The following is a 17,752-nucleotide window of genomic DNA, read 5'->3' as shown; positions in this document are numbered from 1 at the left end:
GAAATAAGTATTTGACCCCTTCGACTTAGTACTTGGTGGCAAAACCCTTGTTGGCATCACAGAGGTCAGACGTATCTTGTAGTTGGCCACCAGGTTTGCACACATCTCAGGAGGGATTTTCTCCCACTCCTCTTTGCAGATCCTCTCCAAGTCATTAAGGTTTCGAGGCTGACATTTGGCAACTCGAACCTTCTGCTCCCTCCACAGATTTTCTATGGGATTAAGGTCTGGAGACTGGCTAGGCCACTCCAGGACCTTAATGTGCTTCTTCTTGAGCCACTCCTTTGTTGCCTTGGCTGTGTGTTTTGGGTCATTGTTATGCTGGAATACCCATCCACGACCCATTTTCAATGCCCTGGCTGAGGGAAGGAGGTTCTCACCCAAGATTTGACGGTACATGGCCCCGTCCATCGTCCCTTTCATGCGGTGCAGTTGTCCTGTCCCCTTAGCAGAAAAACACCCCCAAAGCATAATGTTTCCACCTCCATGTTTGACGGTGGGGATGGTGTTCTTGGGGTCATTCCTCCTCCTCCAAACACGGCGAGTTGAGTTGATGCCAAAGAGCTTGATTTTGGTCTCATCTGACCACAACACTTTCACCCAGTTCTCCTCTGAATCATTCAGATGTTCATTGGCAAACTTCAGACAGGCCTGTACATGTGCTTTCTTGAGCAGGGGGACCTTGCGGGCGCTGCAGGATTTCAGTCCTTCACGGCATAGTGTTACCAATTGTTTTCTTGGTGACTATGGTCCCAGCTGCCTTGAGATCATTAACAAGATCCTCCCGTGTAGTTCTGGGCTGATTCCTCTGGGCCCCAGAACGAGGGAGACTGACAGTTATTTTGTGTTTCTTCCATTTGCGAATAATCTGTCTCACACTGTTAAAATACATCTACCATTAAAATTATAGACTGATCATTTCTTTGTCAGTGGGCAAACGTACAAAATCAGCAGGGGATCAAATACTTTTTCCCCTCACTGTATATATATTCCACTTTGATGTTCCAGCTGTATTTCATCATTACATAATAATTGTTTGCTGCAAAAAATATTTGCATAGTGCTGCACTGCCAGTATTCTAAATTACCAATATTAGTGAAGTCTCCAAAACCATCCGACATGACTTCCAGATGTACTGAAGTGTACTGGCACACGTCCAATGCAGTGGCTGCTCAAGCTTTATAAAACATATAATGTCTTGGTCTCGAGCAAGATCAAGACAATTCTTTAAATTATCTCATCTTGTATCATCATTTTCAGGCAAAAAATAAAAACCAAAGCAATCTGAGTGCGTGTGAATTTTTATAAACGGGCGGAGAGGAGTTCAGGTGCGCAGTGAGCAGGGGAAGCAGCTGCATGCTGTCACAGACAGAGCATTTCAATAACTAAATTGAACATGTACTGTATGTGCAGTCAAAAGCAGCAGGATTCATGTTGCCACTTAAATGATCAAATTTTAATTTTAAAATTTTAAAAATATACATCATATACAATTTATATTTGATGGCTTTGGAGACTTCACTGATTACATTAATTTGGGACATGGGGGACAGTGTGTGAAAATAAGCACATATTTTACAGCATAAGATGATGTCATGACCAAGTATAGTTGGCACGACAAGGTAGGGTACCTTTTAATTTTGATGTACACTAACTGTTTAACAGAACCTCCACAGTCTAAACTAAAAACAGTTCATGGTCCTGATCAATAATGGAGTGGAAGCAAAACAGCAGATATATTGGAGGCACTTAATGTTCACCCACCAATTTGTTCTACAAGGCTAGGTCCCTTGTACCACGCAGTGAGCTCAGGCACTGTACTTCTAGCTGTCAGGTTTTCACCGGAGAGTCCACTTGTTGGGATGTAAGACACATCAGAGTCCTTTAAAAGAGCACATATCAGACATGTCAAATGCTTCATACTTTAAAATATTGAATTTGAATCCAGTATTGGCAATAATATCAAAATGCAAAATGTTTTGAAGGGAGCCATAAGAAGTCAAACATAAGAAAACTAAAATAAAAACTAAAATGTATATTCTCATACAAAGACCCTTCTGACCGGTTTGCAAAATAAATAGATTTACCTAAAAAAAAAGCTTTTTACCTTGAACCCGGCTTGCTTCAAGAATTGACCGAGTTTAGTAAGAATTTCTTGGAACCTTTCCTTCTGCCAGTTCACCTGTGAAAGAGATGCTTGAGAATCACTGGGAAAAAATGCAGCAGGGGGTTGACTGGAGTGAACTTTCTCACCCGTCACAGGATGTTGTGGCGCGCACTGCAGCTCAGAGATAAGCAACAAAGATCAGCATCAGTCCTACCTGATCCATTTTGTTGACAGCGACTGCCAGCTGGGTGACTCCGAGAGAGCGCACAAGCAAGCCGTGCTCCCGGGTCTGTCCGCCCGCTTCAAAGCCCGCCTCGAACTCCCCCCGGCTGGCATCCACCACAAGCACTGCCACGTCCGCCTGCAGGAGACAGCCCACCATCAGCACCCCCCCGCACACAGGCCCCCACAAAGCAGCCTGGCACCCCTGTGGTCACCTACAGATTACCACACTGACAAGGAACACTTGTCATTACTTCTAAACCTGCAGTTTATTCTATTCTTTCAACTACTATTGGCAAGATTTCTATTTGTCTGAAGAACAAAAAGTAATACACTGGTAATGATACTTTGCAACACTGATGGAAACTAACCCTTCATCTGCGTGATTATTATGTCTGAATGTATGACTATCAAATAAATTAAAGTCTGACAAACAAATCATAATACGTTGCTTTAAAAAAAGACAATTAGGACATTGTATATAAATAAAATAGGTCATGATAATAAAACTATTTTATGATAAATATATTCTGGAACGTGAGAATTGGTATCTTGGTGGTCACTGTGACGTATTACAGAACTTTCTGTCAAAAAATCCCTTCAGACATCAGACATTTTTCACCACACCAACCAGAGGGAAACTTATTACTCACACATGCCTTGGTAAACCTGCAACTCACTAAGAATGTTTTAAATTAGAAATCAAGAGGGCCAACATTAATACTGTATAATGGTCTGGTGAAAACCCTTTGAAGTACTGTGTGCAGTATTATCTCCTAACTTTACAAGACAACTCCAGAACAAAACAGTAATAAGAAAATCACCAAGGATAGCCCTAAAGCTGATGTGCCATGCATTTCCACATTTTAAACAGGATTTGGGGAAAGTGGCCATCAAGTCCATGTTTTTTTGATGGATTCTAAAAATGTGGGATCCACAGTATACTCCAAACTCAAACTCAAACTCAACAGAGAGCAGAAGTGCAGGATTTTCCCTGTGAAATATAGGACTCAGCAAAGGAAGCAGTTGTGAAGTTGTGATTTGTCAAAAGAACAGCATCATGGCTTTCTTTGAAATGGATAAGCGTAACTGACCAAGTAGCCTTTTCTTCCCACAATCTTTCTATCCACATTAGTTATACCTGAGCAGCCCCTGTGATCATATTGGGGATGAAGTCTTTATGGCCGGGGGCGTCCATTAATGTGATCACTTTCGTCTTGGTCTCAAACTTCGTCATGCCGACATCCATGGTTACACCTCTAAGAAAGCACAAATCAAAAGTCAATATAAATGTCTTGGACAATATGAAAACAACAATGCTACAAGTTAAATGAAAGCTTTTTTGGCTTATTATGAACATCATAATGCCCATAAATACATTTTTGTTCACACAAAATCTCAGAGCTGTGTTATTCTGTCCCTCTCAGTTTACCTGTCTCGCTCTTCCCCAGTTTCATCCAGTACCCAGGCATATGCGAAGGAGGCCTTCCCAGCTTTTTTAGATTCTTGCTCATACTTGTGCATTGTTCTTTTGTTGACATTGCCAAGCAGATAAAGAAGGTGGCCCATCAAAGTGCTTTTACCAGCATCTACGTGGCCTGTGATAAAAAATAATAATAATACATAAACAGAGAAATGGTAAAATGCATGTCTTCATATATAGGCAGATGGACGGACAGACATATAGGTGGACAAAAAAATTTGAACACCAATGTAAAGTCACTTAATAAGGCATTGGGCCACCATGTGCGGCCGGTATGTGCAGGCAGTATGTGTTGGGGCATAGAGTGTACCGGCATCTGAAATTCTGCAGGATGGATGCAGCACCTTTCTTCCCTGAGCAAGTCAAAAAACTCACACCTGGCCGATGCAGGGGGAAAACACTGCATCAGGCATCATTAAAGAATATTCCATAAATGCTCCATTGGGTTCAGATCCGGTGACGGAGAAGGCCATGGCATACGGATAACATCGGTGTCATGCTCATGAAGCCATTGGGCGACCACACATGCTCTGTGGATGGGGGCATTGTAATGCTGGAAGACACCCCTCCCACAGTGGCATGTCCAGAACATTTTCAACGGGGAGGCCGAGTAGGGGCAAAGATCAATTTACGGGGGTCATCCATAATCGATGCAACGGGGGGGTTGCTGATGGTGTTTTGTCCGTGGCACCCTTGTTCTTTGGTAGTAATTTCTGGGGGGGCCACTGGGGTGGCCAACCTCAACTCAGGGGGGGCCGTGGCCCTAGACACACCTCTGCCCTCCCATTAGGAAATAAATGCGGCAACATGGGGTGAAAATCACTCAGCACAATTAAGTAGCGATTAGCATTGACTTTGCCTTCTAATGAGAACATGGTGAAGGATGATTCATCCACTTCTCAGTAGTCCATTGCCTGTGCTCTTCGTGGTTACACCAATACTGATTTGATGTAGATTTTTCTTCCGTTCACTCACTTTGTATTTAGTTAATTGATAAATACAATCTATTTACAGCATTTTATCACACCTGCCCAAAACGTTTGCACAGTACTGTATATATATATATATATATATATATATATATATATATATAGAGAGAGAGAGAGAGAGAGAGAGATATGAGTAAAGGCAATCAATTGACATTCAATGCTTTACAGTAAAAAGTTTACTATATTTAGAGCAATTATTTAGCACAAAATCAAGTAGACCAAATACTTAAATCTTGCATCTTTTCCAAAACTGAGAAACTTCCACGTTTAAAGTTATACAATTATAATCTTTTCAAAATAAGGAAATCCCACTAGTACAAAAAACACAAACAGCTTGGAACCTGCTGTGAATGAAAAAAAGCCCTGAAACCATCAGCTTTTCCTGCAAACATACCAATAACAACAAGGTTAAGCAGAGGCTTTCCTCCCTGTCTCTTCTCCAGTTCAGCCTTCACGTTGATCTGCTGTTTGGCTTTGTTGGAGGTCTTGACTGGAGTGGGAACAGTGGATGCCTCCTCCGGGGCGGTGTGGCTGGAGGGAGTGGAGGCAGCAGCAGCAGCTCTGGATAGCGTGTCTGGAGGGGGCGCTGTGTGCAAGTCTTCAGATGCAGCTCCTCTGCGTGGAGCATCGACCTCCTCAGTGCTGAAAAACAAAACCACAGGGTCAACATAATGAACTTCAAGCTGCCAATATAACAGCATGTGTGTCACTGAAATACCTTCTAAGAGTAATCACTTCCAAGAGTTGTATTGTTGTACCTCTTTTTGACACAAATGAACAAATTTTAAACAGTTTACATATTTACTATTAGCCTACAATTAGTTTCCTTACAATTCCAGTGGTACAAGCATTGTTTTTTCATTTGCAATGTTTAGTCATTTTATTTTAATAACATACATTTATACTGTTTTAAAGGGGAACTAGTGCGGTTCCTAAAATGTGTTTTATATGTTGCACTTAGTGTAAGATCTGTGGCATTCTTCCAGGTCAATTTGATCATATAAGCAACTTTTCCAATTTTTTAACTCAAGAAATAATGACAGATTTCAAAAGCCATTATTTCAGGGTTTTGGGTTGACTTGTGACATGTCTTCGCTGGGAAGTTTTTTCCAGATTGTGACAACTCTCTGTGTGAAGAAGAGTCTCTTTTTTTTCTGCCTTGAAGCCCAGGTTCCATTTGTGTCCCCAGGTCTGTGAGTCCTTGCTGATTTGGAAAGCTCCTCTGGTTTGATCTGGTCAATGCCTTCATGATTTTGAAGACTTGAATCAAGTCCCCAGGTAGTCTTCTCTGTTCTAGGGTTAAAAGGGTTCACTGTAACGTTACTTTCTCTGGAGATGTCCAGATCAACTATAAGAAAGACTAACGACACGATATTAAATAAAATGAATAAGGATATATTTTAGACAAATAAAAATAATAATTTTCTGTAGGCTTATGTAGATTTCTTCATTCAGAAGCCAAGGGAAAACATGTGTATTGTTTTATTTAGTTTAATTCTACTGAATTTACAGCTGGGTATTTCAGCATTCCAGCTGGCATTAACGTTTGATAATGTCTACTAGATCTGGAAGCTAGATCTGGATGATTTTCTAATATTACTATATAATATAAAATAGCTAAATTAATTGTTAATTAATAATGAATTGTTAAAAGTTGCTTATATCATAGAATTGAACTGGAAAAATGCCATACACCAGGGGTTCTCAAACTCTGCCAGCTTGCGTACCACTTATTAAATTGTGAAGAACCACCAGCAATATAAGAACTGCACATTGCTGTAAAAACATATAGAGGACTCATAAAACAACGATAGTATCAGTTACAGTGGTGATGATATATAAATAATAATTGTGTAGAGACCCAAACAACTGCGGGGTCAGATGTTTTCTTATGGTTAAGCTGGTATACATGTGCGTGCAAGTGACGGGAGACTGTATGTGTACAGGTCGAAGGTCCCCGCTCAGGAATCAAACCACACCGCAAAAAAAGCTCCTCCAAGCGCTCCGCACCACATAGCTCTAACAGAGTAGGATGATAAAACTGCTATACCAAAAGACCAGCTCTCCCAACGTGGGAGGCTTTTCACTGTACAGATTTCACAGAGGCGTTACGTCACCGTAGCGAGCTTATGTACACAATGAGCCCCGGTACATATGGATTTGCACTTGTCTGTGAGTTGGTGTGTTACATGAGCAGTAACCATTTAATGCGAGAGAGATAGACAGGAACAGATCAAGAGGAATCCAGCTGCAAATTGTGCAATTTTTAATTAAAATAAATAATAATCAACTTGCTTGCTTCAGAGCACAGGTGATGGATGTCTGGTGAAATCTTGCTTAATTTCAGTTGAAAGCGTGGCTCAACATTTAGTTTAGTCCTGTACTTATTTGTGATGGCCACTGAACGATGATTTCACTGTGTGCCAGGATAATCAGCACAACAATGAGCAAAGGCACTGATTGCAGACAGGTTTGTCAGGTAGGCAGGCGTATCTGGATCCAGGGCCCAGTTGAGTGACCACAGGATATGAATGAGAACATTTAAAGGACAGAGTCTAGGGCAATCAGATGAGTTTGTCTCATGTTTAGCGCTCATAACAAATGGTTACACACGAAATCAGAGGCAACAAAAGATGTTCCCTACAAAGCAGGGGGGGTGCGAGATGCGCTCTCAGGAGTGAAAGACACCACGCTTATTTATTTATGTATTAACAGTGGGATCGAAAATCTGTCCGGCACGGCAGCAACTCCCACTCCAGCTCTACAACTCGCCCCCCCTCCCCACTTGACAAAACTGAAATGGCGAGGGTACGAGATTACTGAATATTCCTACAGGGGGTGTGGGCATGCAAAAAGGTTAAGAACCACTACTATAAAGAGATTGCAAAACTGTAACTCAAGATTCAGATATACGTCTCCTGACTTGCCAGTCATTGCTCAAGTCCAAACAGTTCACACATCAATGCAGTTTTACCACTACAATTTGTTACTGGTTAAGAAGTCATTTAGGTTCTGGAATATCTCACCTGCCCTTGTACAACTTTACAGTGGTTCTCAAACCAAGATTTCCTCCTTAATTGCCATATCTGCTTCCAACCTTACATATGCAAGAAGCTGAGAAAAATTTGTAATATCTGTACTCTCATCTAATTGCAATAAAAAGTACTTACTTTCCTTGATGATTTCAATCAGCTTTTCTTTCACATGACATGTCATAGTTTCGATTCTTATTGATACTGTATTGTCAGACAATGGAACGACATCCTGCTCTTTTTTCCAAGACGAAATTATCTAATTTTGCTGCAGGTAACACAGTCTGAGCGAAGCTTTACATTAGCACCACTTAGAGAAGTTTTCATTGTATTCTTTGTATTGAGATGTGTTTTGTATTAAGATGTCGCTGAAGAAGCAAAGGTTTCATGCAATGATTTGAGAGGAGTTCATAGCAAAGAATGCACTTAGGAGTGCCGGAAAATAGGATAATAGCCGGGATGATATCTTCTGGTAATGTTGCCTATACTTGTTGAATGTGAACTGTAGTATAGGTAGGTAAATCAACTGCTTCTTCACAGTCTGTCTCATGCCATTCAGCAAAGGGCCTTGTTTAACACTGCTCTCTCTACACAGAATTAGAAGGCAGCTACCACTTTAATGGAGATTTTCATACTGTATTTTTGGACCGTCTTTGGAATCTTGCATGCTGCAGATACTATGCAAAATACAAGACTCAACAGTGCCATTTTTATTTTTTATTTTTTTTCTCTAGCATTTACAACTGAAGCCAAAATGGCAGTCTGTGATGGACTAAAAGTTAGTGAGAAAATAAACAATGTATTGGCACTATCAGTTGAGTAATATTATACAAAAGCCACTAGGATGATACCAAAAAGAAAAAAACTAAAACAAAGAAAGTATAGACAGATTCCCGATTTATTCGTAAAACTGTATTAAAATTGACCTCAGTTTCGAGCTGCACACCAGTTTCGGGTGGTTTGTGTAGCATAGTTTGGGAATCCTTGCTATCCACATTAATTATTCATTATAAGCAACATGTAAAGATACATTTTACAATAATTGTAGAAACCGTGCCAGTTCCCCATTATTGGTTACATTCTGCCTTTGTGCTTAAAATATATAGACATTTGATTGATTTTTGTTTGCACATCATATTCCTTATGTTGCACAGTTTATGCAGGACAAATACTGATTAATATGATCTGATATGCATGTTAATTTCCAATAATAATAATAATGACGTATTAGAGAAAATAGCACTTGGAAGAAAGACTTAACAGTGGGATCATCTGCTCTTTAAAGCAGTACATTTTTACACTGGCTGTCTTCACAGTTGACATTTGAATAAAGAACAGAGAAAGCAACAGAAAAAGGTTATTTACCCACATCCCACAACCACTGAGCAAAAACAAAAGTCATTAATGACACTAATAAACTAATAATTGTTTTTCAATACCTAATGCTATTTAAGAGAAAATAATTCATGTAGGTCACTTGCAATGGGGTATTTAAGGCTCATGCAATGGAAAAAGTATTAATAACTGCACTGGTGGTCACATAATGGAAAGAGTTTCTGTTAGACATAGAAAAAATAAAAACTACAAAACTGAATTTTTAACATGGTTAATATGCATATTATTTTTGTAAAATAAATAAAATTCTTCACAGGTATTCCGTGTACCTCTCACATAAACCAGTTTCATTAAAGGATTTGCAAAATTGGTTTTTCACTTTGTGGTGCTCTGAATTGCTCAACAATAAAACTTTAAATATTGCATCTCTTTTCTCGCTTCAGGGTGTGTGCTGCTGTGCATTACTCATACCTGTACATCTGTGGTGAACTGCACATAAGCATGTCTGCTGCTATTCAATATCAGAGCTTATTTTGAGAAAACACTGCAGTCTATCTATCATAGGCCCTGGACTGAGAGGGAGTGTGTGGGACAGGTCTGCACAGCACTGAAAAGAGCATCTTATTACAGGGGTCCTATAGCGTGTCATTCAATCTGCTAGTTACTAGATGTCAATAAAATGTACTCATTTAAGAAGTGAAGTAAGCATAGACACAGTGAATGCTACACATGGAAAACAGCTTGAACCACAATTTCTTTCTTTTTCCTTCCACTGACTTGTGATACAGTGATAGCAAGTTAAACTCTGGAGAGAGCAGCAGAAAAGATAAGATGAATTAAAAAAATCAAAAGCAACTACATTTGTTGCAGAGTTGCACGGTTTTGATTAAATTACCAACACAACTGCAGTTTGGTAAAATCAAGCTTCAGCCCCCAATTTTTAAATTAAACAAATGGAAATGCATATAGAAATAACATTTCAAAAGTCCTTCAAAAAAACAGGCGTAAATCCTGATTTATTTGTAAACTTAAAGCTCTTGAGTATTCTGGATACGGGTGCCTGCTAAGAAATTGAGTAATAATTATATGATTTTAAGAGGTTTAGAGAGAAATGTTCATATGAAACATTCGTATGTTAAAATACTCGGTATTCATACAAAAAACAAATCTGAAATGAACTGTATTAATTTAAGGCTACGTTTTCTTCTAAACTAATTTTGGGATGGTTTTCAGGTAAAGTGGAGTGCATTGATCATCTGAAAAAACATCAGACTGAATATTTGTAAATAAATGGAATTATCTCAGAGCTCGTCCCATCTCCATCTGGCATGTGGAGGACCACTGTGAAATATGTCTCTCCTATTATCTAAATGAAAACGTGAATGCAAACATGTAAATTAACTTGCAGAAAGTCCACAAATATACTAGTATAATCTTGTAACGATTGATGTAATTTATGAGGTAGTCACATAAACTTCTCAGTATACACATATTACTATATTATCAGCATTTACCTTGGCACTTCAAAGCCCATTTTTTGCTTTTTCCCAGAAACAGTCATTCGGGCAACCTTAGGTAGAACTTCTGAGTCAAGCTGATTGACAGGTGGATCCCTTGCTCTTCCTATGAAACAAAATAATTAAATGGTTACTGCTGCACTCAAACTAAATACAGAACCTATACAATAGCAGGGTTTTCTCTGAAAAACAAAGAATAAACCTACCTCTTGGTAAAGCCTGACACTGTTTCTGCACCTGAACTGCATTTAAATCTGGTGCAATCTGGCTGACAAGAATTCATCATATAAGCCATGCACTGGAATGATGTATATTCACCATGTATTTAGAGAAGGAGGTATTTATAATATACTGAATTAAGCCAAATTGTATTTAGTTGCTTGGTAAAGTTAATTTTGCAGTGCATCTGGTAAAATATCAAAATATGTTATTGTTTCAGTTCCTAGCATGCATCTTGTTTATTCAATGTGTACATGTTCTGTGCACATTCAGGTAAAATACAACATCAAACTGGTTTAAGTAGCAGTGTTCTGCCAGGATTCAAATGTGCAATCAGCTAACTCCTGTTACGTTCAAGTAAACATAGAAAATATGTAAGGATACTATTTATAAAATACATGAAAACATGAAATTACATCAGATTTGTCCTCAATACAATCATACTATCAAATATTTTACAACCCAAATCAATATGAACTTTCCTGGGTCTCTTGGTATTGTTTGACAAACTACCAATATCAAACCACCCTTTACCATTTTAAATGTATTCACAGGTTGCTGATGGGGCATAAAGTGTAAAGGTAATAAATTCCATAATTGTAGTATTTAATTTGAACTTTTTTAATTAAACACATCACAAAATATATATTTACTACAGGGTACTGAATATACACTCACCTAAAGGATTATTAGGAACACCATACTAATACTGTGTTTGACCCCCTTTCGCCTTCAGAACTGCCTTAATTCTATGTGGCATTGATTCAACAAGGTGCTGAAAGCATTCTTTAGAAATGTTGGCCCATATTGATAGGATAGCATCTTGCAGTTGATGGAGATTTGTGGGATGCACATCCAGGGCACGAAGCTCCCGTTCCACCACATCCCAAAGATGCTCTATTGGGTTGAGATCTGGTGACTGTGGGGGCCAGTTTAGTACAGTGAACTCATTGTCATGTTCAAGAAACCAATTTGAAATGATTCGACCTTTGTGACATGGTGCATTATCCTGCTGGAAGTAGCCATCAGAGGATGGGTACATGGTGGTCATAAAGGGATGGACATGGTCAGAAACAATGCTCAGGTAGGCCGTGGCATTTAAACGATGCCCAATTGGCACTAAGGGGCCTAAAGTGTGCCAAGAAAACATCCCCCACACCATTACACCACCACCACCAGCCTGCACAGTGGTAACAAGGCATGATGGATCCATGTTCTCATTCTGTTTACGCCAAATTCTGACTCTACCATCTGAATGTCTCAACAGAAATCGAGACTCATCAGACCAGGCAACATTTTTCCAGTCTTCAACTGTCCAATTTTGGTGAGCTTGTGCAAATTGTAGCCTCTTTTTCCTATTTGTATTGGAGATGAGTGGTACCCGGTGGGGTCTTCTGCTGATGTAGCCCATCCACCTCAAGGTTGTACGTGTTGTGGCTTCACAAATGCTTCGCTGCATACCTCGGTTGTAACGAGTGGTTATTTCAGTCAAAGTTGCTCTTCTATCAGCTTGAATCAGTCGGCCAATTCTCCTCTGACCTCTAGCATCAACAAGGCATTTTCGCCCACAGGACTGCCGCATACTGGATGTTTTTCCCTTTTCACACCATTCTTTGTAAACCCTAGAAATGGTTGTGCGTGAAAATCCCAGTAACTGAGCAGATTGTGAAATACTCAGACCGGCCCGTCTGGCACCAACAACCATGCCACGCTCAAAATTGCTTAAATCACCTTTCTTTCCCATTCAGACATTCAGTTTGGAGTTCAGGAGATTGTCTTGACCAGGACCACACCCCTAAATGCATTGAAGCAACTGCCATGTGATTGGTTGGTTAGATAATTGCATTAATGAGAAATTGAACAGGTGTTCCTAATAATCCTTTAGGTGAGTGTATATACACATACATACATATTCTTATATATATACATATTCTTATATATATATATATAATCATTTACAACTTTTTTATAAAACTACCATTCAATCCTACAAGTGTTTATCATATAGATAAGAATGTGCGTGTTTAAATTTTTAAATTTAGTTTTCCCTTAACTGAAAAACAGCTTCTTCTTCTTAGCAGTGTTTTCCACAGATGCACATGAAAAGGCTCCTGAGGTCATCTTTGCAGCCTCAGCTAAAGTCATAATGACACTTTGACTCATCAGTATGTTTTAAATGGTGACACTGTAGTTGCTATTTGACCAAAAAGCGAGTCTGGCAAGGAAAGGGTTAAAATCTTAGTCCTCATTGACAGTTACTTTGCATTTAAAAATAGTTAAATGATGCCACTACTCACAAAATGACTTTCTAATACATGGTAGCTCATGTAAGATTAAAAAAAAAAGTATTGAAGTAAATCCCTTTTTAAAAGATATGGAAGGGAATTTACCAGTGTGCTGTGGGGCTTGGGTACTTTAGCAGACAGCAAACAAACAGCCAGCCAATGTTATGATGTTTTATTTCTGTATACTGCTCAATGCAGTACATAGTCTGTATCTTCCACAATACCTACTTTATAATAGTAAATTGATATATCAGCTCCTAATATAGTTTAAAGAGATAGATGTATTAGAAGGAGATAAACTATTCTTATTATGTGAAAGAAATGTAGGCCAGTGGCCTCTTTCTTCATCCAAGTCTCACACAGAACTGCATAGTCTTTTTCCATGTTATTGTATGTTTTTGGTTAAAATGTATATAAAATCACCAAATCTTTCCATTGCAACACAAAGCCAGTTAGGTTATAGAAAGTTAAATAAATAAAGCCTAACTTTATATCACAATTCTACACAGAATAACAGACTCAGGTACTGTTAATGTGACACATTCAGGAAATTTAAAGGGTTCCATGAATTTATTATACACCATTATTTTATATAATTAAATTCATCAATAACATTATGTATTATGCAGATGTTTTTCAGAATAATCCATTGGGTGTATAGTGTTTACTAAATAACACTTCAAAGGACAATGCGTCAGAGCTACAAACCTGACAGAAATGACTTCAATCATTGGGCATTGATCGATTTCACAACTGTTATGTAATACACTGTAATAAACAAAGTGGAGTGAAATTCGTCATAAATGAGAAAAGGAGATCCACTGATCAAAACTCAAAAGTTCACCAAAAAAATATTGTTCATGTCTAGTCAATGTTAGAAAAGAGTTCATTAAAAATGCAACATAAAATTATGTTAAAAGTCAATCTGAATGTACAGTATAGTTCAATTTACTTTGAAATGGGACTGCAACTTTGAAATGAGACAGCACACCACTAAGTGTAGAGCTCAAAATCTATACTAATACCAGTACTATATGATATAACATTGAGCTGAACTGCAGAAAAGAAAAATACTTAATATGAAAGAAAAAATCTAAGCTAAGCAGCACTATAGAGCTTTAATTTAATCACTCAAGTTTTCTTCTTTTTTAAGTTTTTTTTTTCCCATAACAGCCACACAGGAAAGAGGAAAAATATTGAATATGAAGTTATTCACTTAGGCAAGAATGATCATCACTTTTCCATGTTTTTGTGAAAAGACAAGTACAAAAAAATTACAAAATTAAATAAAAAGTGGCCTATAACGGCCTCAAAACTAAAATTCAAATAAAAACAGTTGAGAAGAAGTGAAACTGCTTAGTCAAATGAGAAGTAAAATCGCAAAGAAATACTAATGATTTGACTTCTTACAGCAATGCTTGAGTAGTGTAAAAATCTAATTGTAAAGATCTTAAATCAGAGAGCTAGTAAAAACAGCTATATTTTCATTTAATTTAATGCATGAAATTGATACCTTGTTGTGTTTAATTTAAACAAAGGAAATGACTAAGAACCACTGGTAGGTGATTATTCAACAATGAAACAACCATTTCTGATGAATCACTGTGAAGAGAATTCCTCTTCAAAATACATTTGCATGTAGACAATAACATCCCACACTATATAAACCATATAGACACACACACACATATTTATATATACATACAAACTTGTAGAAACAAAATACTGTACACATTTTCTAACTCACATCAAAAATATAAGGCTACATAGAAATCCGAAATGAAATCCAACTAAAATAAGAATGACTGATCTGTAGGAAATTAACCAGTGGAAGTGGTTATAAAGTGGAAATATTATGGTAGAATTAAACACTTTTTTGGTCATCAGTGATCCCTTTGATAGCAACAGTTTCACATGCTCAAAAAATGGTTTCACTATATTCTTTTGGATTATTTTCTTTAATCTTCTGCAAAGTTAACCTTATAACAGGGATTTCAGATCAGTTCACTGAAGAGGTTATTGCATCAATTTTAAAAACTCTTCTTTCCAATGTAACCAGTTTAGGGTGGAGGTGGGGAGGCTAATAATTTAGTGTCAGATAATTGAAAAACAAAAGCCTAAAAAACAACTACAAACAGTGCCAGAAACTGAAGAATGGGATGGTATTTTCCGGTTTGTGCATATGCAAAACAAAATTAAACCTTCACACTACAAACTTTTAATTGGCACATTTGCTTTTTTTGCAAAACATGTTGTCCATATTGGAAATGAGAAAACTAAAACAAATAAAATGGTTATTCTCCCCTATACTGTCTGGTAAATCTAAACAGTGGATAGTTTAAAAAATTAAAAAATAATACTAACAGGACCACAAAAAAAAAAGGTACTGAGTTCATCCAATATTGTTTTTTTGCAATATATATAGAACTCTGGAAAAAAGTTAAGAGACCACTGCAATGTTTTTTTATTTATTTTTTTAAATCAGCATCTCTACATGTATGGCAGCCATTCCATTCCATTTATATTTTTATTTGGAATTTGGGAGAAATGTTGTCAGTAGTTTATAGAATAAAACAAAAATGTTCATTTTACCCCCCAAACATACCTATAAAGAATAAAACCAGAGAAACTGATCATTTTGCAGTGGTCTCTTAATTTTTACCAGAGCTGTATATATACTATATAATGCATAGGTGCTTTAAATGCCATGACTGCTTTACTCTTAATGCATATCATATCAGACAGACAGCTTCCTATTCAGAGTGCAATGTATCATATGATGTATTATTTAATACAGAGCTTGGTCAAATACTGAGATAGTTGTATTTGATAACCCATACAAAGGTCATTGAGCATTCAGAGCTAAATATTGTAATATCCTTCCTTCACAACATTCGTCCGCATGTGGTTGAAAGACCTACCCACTGAGGTTAGGACCGCCCTGTCCTGACCAACTTCTGGTGCCTGTTCAAGACACACCCATTCTGCCTGCACCTGTTTCACCTCAACCATCCCATTCGGGTCAATACGGTAGTCTTTCATTGTTTTCTGACTCCCCACCTTGATGATGCCTACCTACCCTTATCATACCTGTATTCATTATTGCCATTTAAATTGCTTTAACTGTAGCTACATCTCTACTATTGGGAATTATGCCTGCTTTGACCCTCCTGCATCTAGCAGTGATGTAACTATTACCACATTTCTGCTTTCAGTATAACTACCCTTAATAGAATCTTGCACTGTTATGTTGCACTTCCTCTTGGTTAATTTACTTCAGTTAGGACAAATATGGTATGTTGCTTTAATTTTTTTTTTTTTTTACTGTATCTTCATGTAATGTGTATATTTTGTGCAAACAGTGGGCCACCCCAGGTAAAGGCAAATGCTTTAATCTCAATTATTATAACGATAAAGACAAATAAATCTAAATATTAAAGAAATGGTAATACGTCAGATTTCTGTTTTTCAATTTCATGTGTGTTTTACTGAAAACCACCTGTAAGAGAGCGATGAGGAAAACAAAACTTTAGAATCCATAGAGTGCCTGACTTTGACAGCTTGAGGGAATTTCCAAGGAACTAAACCTGATATCGGTTTTAGGGAGTTTCCGTGGGGATGTTCAAAATGACCATTGCTAATATAATAACACATTTAATAAAAATGCATTTCGCCCCCTCAAAAACAGACAAAGATCCAATCAATTGAAGTAGTGGGCAAGAGCAAAAACAAGTCAGAGAGATGCATGTAACAGAATTGGAGGTTTAAATGCTGATTGACCAAGACATTTTGAAAGAAAAGCATACTGAAGTTAAGCAAGCTGTAAAAGATTGACAAATTTGCAAACATGATGGATCAAACGTGTGTGTATTTAACCCTCAGTTAAGCAGACTCAAGTCTTTATGATGCATCTGTTAATTGAGGGATGCAAAACCAATTTTACATCAGCATCCAGCATGATAAGTGGGTTGTTTTTCCAGGGCACCAATTATATACATATAAACACATATTTAAAAACAAAAAAAAAACAAAAAAAAAACCTCTCTTAAAAAAGGAAATCAAGTCAGTTATTTATAGTATTGAGAAGTACTCCATCACCAAGGAAATGTCATTAACTCTTGTAGCTTCCTTATCAATATACCACACCTTTTGAAATGGGTTTACCTTTTCACCTAAACAGGATCTGAAAATTTAGATGCAAGAGGAAAGTGGTCTGAACCTCAAAGCCACCTGGGCTAGCGATTGCTTTCTATTTTGTCTTCATTGTGATAACCACAACTGCCATCAGTCATGCTTTCTGAAATTTGCATATCATAAACAGAGCTGACAGCTCTCAATCAGGAACTGCTGTACCAAAGAGGATGTCTAGTCTCAGGTTTCCCTCAGCAGTGCACTCTCTGCTGCATCTATCACTACTCAGCAGACACCTTCAATACACAGATACCCATTGATCAAGAATCTGGCATATACCTTATTATTAAGCACTGATTCATGAAACTGCCCCTTGAGAGCCTATAGGAAATTGACGTGGCCTTCTGTACGCCTATATAGCAAATTGTTCTG

At 37.8% G+C, this 17,752-nt stretch overlaps 1 protein-coding gene across 1 annotated transcript in view; it reads right to left on the bottom strand.

Annotated features, from left to right (window-relative positions):
• hbs1l (HBS1-like translational GTPase) overlaps positions 1-17,752 on the bottom strand; it is a 39,924-nt gene that overhangs the window by 8,263 nt on the left and 13,909 nt on the right. Inside the window, exons 5-11 of the mRNA XM_066700136.1 lie at positions 10,683-10,791; positions 5,196-5,443; positions 3,762-3,927; positions 3,471-3,588; positions 2,322-2,468; positions 2,108-2,182; positions 1,765-1,882 (exon numbers count right to left, since the gene is read on the bottom strand). Coding sequence (XP_066556233.1) covers positions 1,765-1,882; positions 2,108-2,182; positions 2,322-2,468; positions 3,471-3,588; positions 3,762-3,927; positions 5,196-5,443; positions 10,683-10,791 — 981 coding nt within the window. The remainder of the gene's footprint in view (positions 1-1,764; positions 1,883-2,107; positions 2,183-2,321; positions 2,469-3,470; positions 3,589-3,761; positions 3,928-5,195; positions 5,444-10,682; positions 10,792-17,752) is intronic.

This window comes from Amia ocellicauda, chromosome 1 (assembly GCF_036373705.1).
Source record: "Amia ocellicauda isolate fAmiCal2 chromosome 1, fAmiCal2.hap1, whole genome shotgun sequence".
NCBI classification, from domain to species: domain Eukaryota; kingdom Metazoa; phylum Chordata; class Actinopteri; order Amiiformes; family Amiidae; genus Amia; species Amia ocellicauda.
Note: the sequence above shows the minus strand (reverse complement) of the source record. Positions and strands in the feature narration are given on the sequence as shown.